The 4,301-nt window shown below is 32.6% G+C and overlaps 1 protein-coding gene across 1 annotated transcript in view; it reads right to left on the reverse strand.

Annotated features, from left to right (window-relative positions):
- Ypel (Yippee-like) overlaps positions 1-277 on the reverse strand; it is a gene marked incomplete at its 5' end in the record, with an annotated part of 6,468 nt that extends 6,191 nt beyond the window's left edge. Inside the window, 1 exon segment of the mRNA XM_014436467.3 lies at positions 234-277. Within this exon segment, the coding sequence (XP_014291953.1) occupies positions 234-277 (44 nt within the window).
- Positions 278-4,301: the final 4,024 nt, after the last annotated feature.

Raw genomic sequence — 4,301 nt, forward strand, 5'->3', positions numbered from 1 at the left:
ATTAGAAAATCTTAAGCATTAAACTGGTAAAATAATTAATTCATAAATTATTGCACTTGTCAATATAATTGTAATTATTAAAATTATAAAAAGACTAAAATGTCAAGGCTGAAATTTTAAAAAAAAATTATAAATTATTTAGCATATAATATTAACATTAAATAAATATTTAAATTATACATGTTAGTGAAAAAAGAGTAAAAAATTTACTGATATAATAGTTTAAAACTTACACTGAATTGAATAGATAAGCTCGTCCCTGACTTCCTTGAAAAGACTGAAAAAAAGAAAAAGGTTCATTAATTACAAAATAAAAAAAAATTATTATTTGAATTACAATTTGAAAAAAATAGTTAATAATTAAAAGAAAAAAATATTTCATTCATACTCAAATAAAAAGTATAAATGACAGAAAAGCTTTCATGTCTTTCTTCTAAACTTAATTAAGTAATTTCAACTTACATACTAACATATTTGTTTACAAAAATGGGTTTGTTCCAACAAGAATTTCGACTATTGTCAAATCAGCGTACACATGCGCAGTACAGTATTTCCATTCCAAAACATGTTCATCAAGATAAGTTTGCCTGTACTATACTCTTCCAGTATTCCTCAGCATGCCCCTTAAAGGCACAAAAGACCCGCCTTTTTAGGTTCACTTATTCTGCCAGCTAATCCCTTCCATTACATTTCTCCCTTCAAGCTAACAATAGATGTTTAACCCTATCAGAAGATGAATGGGTGGTATAGTGCATCCAAGATAAGTTTGCCTGTAGGGAACTTGCGCACCTTCACCCTAGCTCCTTCTTCCCTCCTACCGGGAAAAAACCAAGAGGCAGTCCAGAACTTAGTAACGTCCAAAAAGTTCAGGAGTGGATAGGTAGATGGGTAATAATACAGGAGATTACTAGTTTCTTTAGATTATCTTTTATCTTTGACTGGGACTGTTTCTTATTGATTATTATTTTACTTTTTAGATAAATATATTGACAGCTCTGTTCTGACATGCTATTTATGTATCATCCAAAAAGTCATTTTTGAGATATCGTAATCATTGTGTTCAGAAAAAAATTAGTTTAAAGTTGTGAAACAGTGAAAAAAAAAGAAGAGTGAGGGGCTATTGGGAGAACATTTGCCAATGCGCATCTCCTCCTCCCCTTTACTCACAGGCAAACTCATCCACTATACCACTAACATTAATTTTTTATGCTGATATGCATCTTCTATGCATGATATGCATTTACTATCATCATGTGGACAGGACTCTGCCCCACTCTCACAGTACTATCACAGCAGAAAACTGTCGCTGTTTAAAAGAGCTTTAAAGCAAAATGGTTTACAGAGCATATACACATACCTAATCGTGGGGATTCCTGAATAGTAGTAATGTGGACTCACATAAATGATAGTATTCCAAAAGCAACCCAAAAAACGATAATAATAAGTAATTAGATCAGTAATTGAAAATTTCAGTAGAAATATCAGGAGATCGGGCGCCAAAAACCTACTTTACAGTTAAAAGGCCAATTGTGTCGTTTTTATTTGGCAAAGAAAGAGTAATTTACCTATTCATTTTTAACAAGTTTAGTAATTCAGTGAAAACAAATAACTAAAAAAACAAAACAAAGAACTGAAGCTCTTAATTGAATAGTTGTAGCATGATATTCACCAAAATAACTTCCCAAATGTTGATTTCTCGTTCTTCGGAAAAAAAAACTTAGTTTATGAAAAACTATATTTTAGGAACTAACTATTAGACGTTAAGATGCCTATTAGCACCCAAATTAAAGTTATTCGAATGTACTTTCTTTGATGCGCGATCATAGTGGCTTAAGTTACTTTTTGAGCATTTGCAGATTATGTCGTATTATAGCACCAAATCAAAGCTACCGATTGGTAATAACGTCTTTATGCTTCAGATAGACTTACTACTATATTGTTTGATAAAAATATCAATAATTAGATGTTACATTATGTTTTTAACTTTGTTTTTGTTCTCCTGAAAAAATCATATTTTCGACTTAAGCCCTTATGACCGCGCATCAAAGCTTTAATGAAATTGAAAACGTTCATCTCCGTAGTAACAACAGTTTTCGTGATATTAGCCAAAACTAATTCATTAAACGTTGATTTTTCGAGAAAAGGCTCGTGTTTTGCCAAGTACATAGTGAAACGCATATCTTATAACGTTTCAGCTGATGCCGCTTATTAAGTCCATGAGGTACCCATAAATCTACCTTTTTTACTTTACCAATGATCGTTGAGTGTCGATACACTAGTATTAAGTTGTGATGCAAGTCCTTAAAATGTGTCATAAGGGTTTTCTTCTACAGTAAGCTTAAATTTACCGTCGTGAATTGCTGCTAGAGGTCTTCCTCCAGGTTGGTTACCAAAATCTGTCACCAGCCAAACATTTTTCGTTCGTTACAATACTATTCCCTGATCGCCATATTTGGTATTACGCCGCATCCGTGATCTTGCTGCTTGGAATACCCATTGTCCAACTTTAATTATTAAAAAAAGTACTCGAAAATCACGCGTTTCCATTGTCATATTCGATGATATAGTAAACAATGTTCAATCAATTGGAATGCTAATAAATATTATCAAATAAGAGAGGATTAATAACGGTTCATTATAATCTGTAAACAAAAACGTAGCAAACAACAAAAGTCCACTAATCCAACTTTGAATTGCTGAAATAATAAAAGTGAACATTTCAAATTAAATGATTCATATATTCATATTCTTAGTTTAAAGCGTTTATCTTTTTTATATACATTTTTTTATAACTTTCTATATGTATTCTTATAGTCTAATTATAATTTCCATATTTGTATCTTGCTCTCATTTATCCTTGATGAAGCCCTGCAAAGTGGGCCGAAATGTTGGTTACTAATAGTTTTCTATTATTATTTTTTAAATTATATTTTAATGGCATTGTAATTTTACATACGGGCAGTTATAGATTTATCTATTTGTATTCTCATTGTGTGAAGTACGCCTTCAACTAAAGGCCACACGCACATTCACTTTTGATTAGCTGGTGGGATGTAGTGGACTGTATATAATGAAAATAAAACATGGTGAACTGAAAAGGAAAATCTATTGTCAGTTACAGGTAGTAGGGGATGGCCGAAATAAAACATTTGTTGTTAGATGTGTTAATGAATTTGGAATAACTGGACAATCGAAAACCATAGATTTAATGATGTGGTTGATGATGATGATGGATGGTTTTTATGCTGAATTAGATGGACTATCTCCTTTCTCCGGTTACTCCCTCCTTATTTCTTGAATCCCTTCATTTCTTGATCTCTCTCTCTCCTCTGCTCCGGGGGGGAGGGCACTTCAGAGTCTCTCTACTCACTCATTTTCAGTAAAGATGATAGTGAAGACAAAAAAAAAAAAGAGAACTGCTGTGGCAAAAAAAATAAGATGGCTCTCCAATATCCAGGTTGCTTCTTATAACACCTAGAGTGCTGGAGGAGGCAAGCTTTTGTTGTTGGCCACATGGGCGCTGGTTGTGCCTTTATTATGGGAGCCTCCAATTCAAGACTTTCGGTTAACATTGAGTTACCCGAAACACCCATTATTTATTATTTCCTAACTAAATATATTTATTTATTGAATATAAGTACTGCGTGACATTGCCTATTTCTTCAGGATAGTTAGATGTTAACAATTTCTTATATATATCGTCATTACTATATGGATTTAGAAATTGTTTCCTATGCTTTTGATAAACAGGACATTCGAAAATGATATGTCGTAAAAAGAAATCCTTTTATTACATTTATCGCATTTCGTAGAATTTTTGACTCCAATTCGTTGAAGGTATACTTTACATAATTCATGGTTTGTTCTAAGTCTTTTTTATTTTTAATAATAATTTATTTATTGTTATTTACAACTGTATACACATATATACATCAAGTAAATTTACTGTAAGTGATATAATGACATGATACAAACATGTGGAGAATCTACCCATTAATAGAACTCCAAAACAATTTCTCGAGAAGATCTCGAGGCAGTCTTCTTTTCAGACGCCTAGGAGGATTATTAGGTAGTGAACGAGAAGCCAGGTTAGAAACGATTTGGTTTGGGTGGTTGGGAAGTTTATTATGGAAGGATTGGTATCTGATTCTGGCCAAATCGGCAACTTATGGGACATTGAGGTCCTGATGGATGATTTGATTTGTGACAAAGTAAGGAGCATTAAGGATTTTACGAAGGATTTTCTGTAAGGATTAGATTCGGGAGGAATTCGATGGTTTAGCTCCATAGCTCAACTCCGT

This window comes from Halyomorpha halys, unplaced genomic scaffold (assembly GCF_000696795.3).
Source record: "Halyomorpha halys isolate HHAL.00 unplaced genomic scaffold, Hhal_1.1 Scaffold1935.1, whole genome shotgun sequence".
In the NCBI taxonomy this organism is placed as follows: Eukaryota; Metazoa; Arthropoda; class Insecta; order Hemiptera; family Pentatomidae; genus Halyomorpha; species Halyomorpha halys.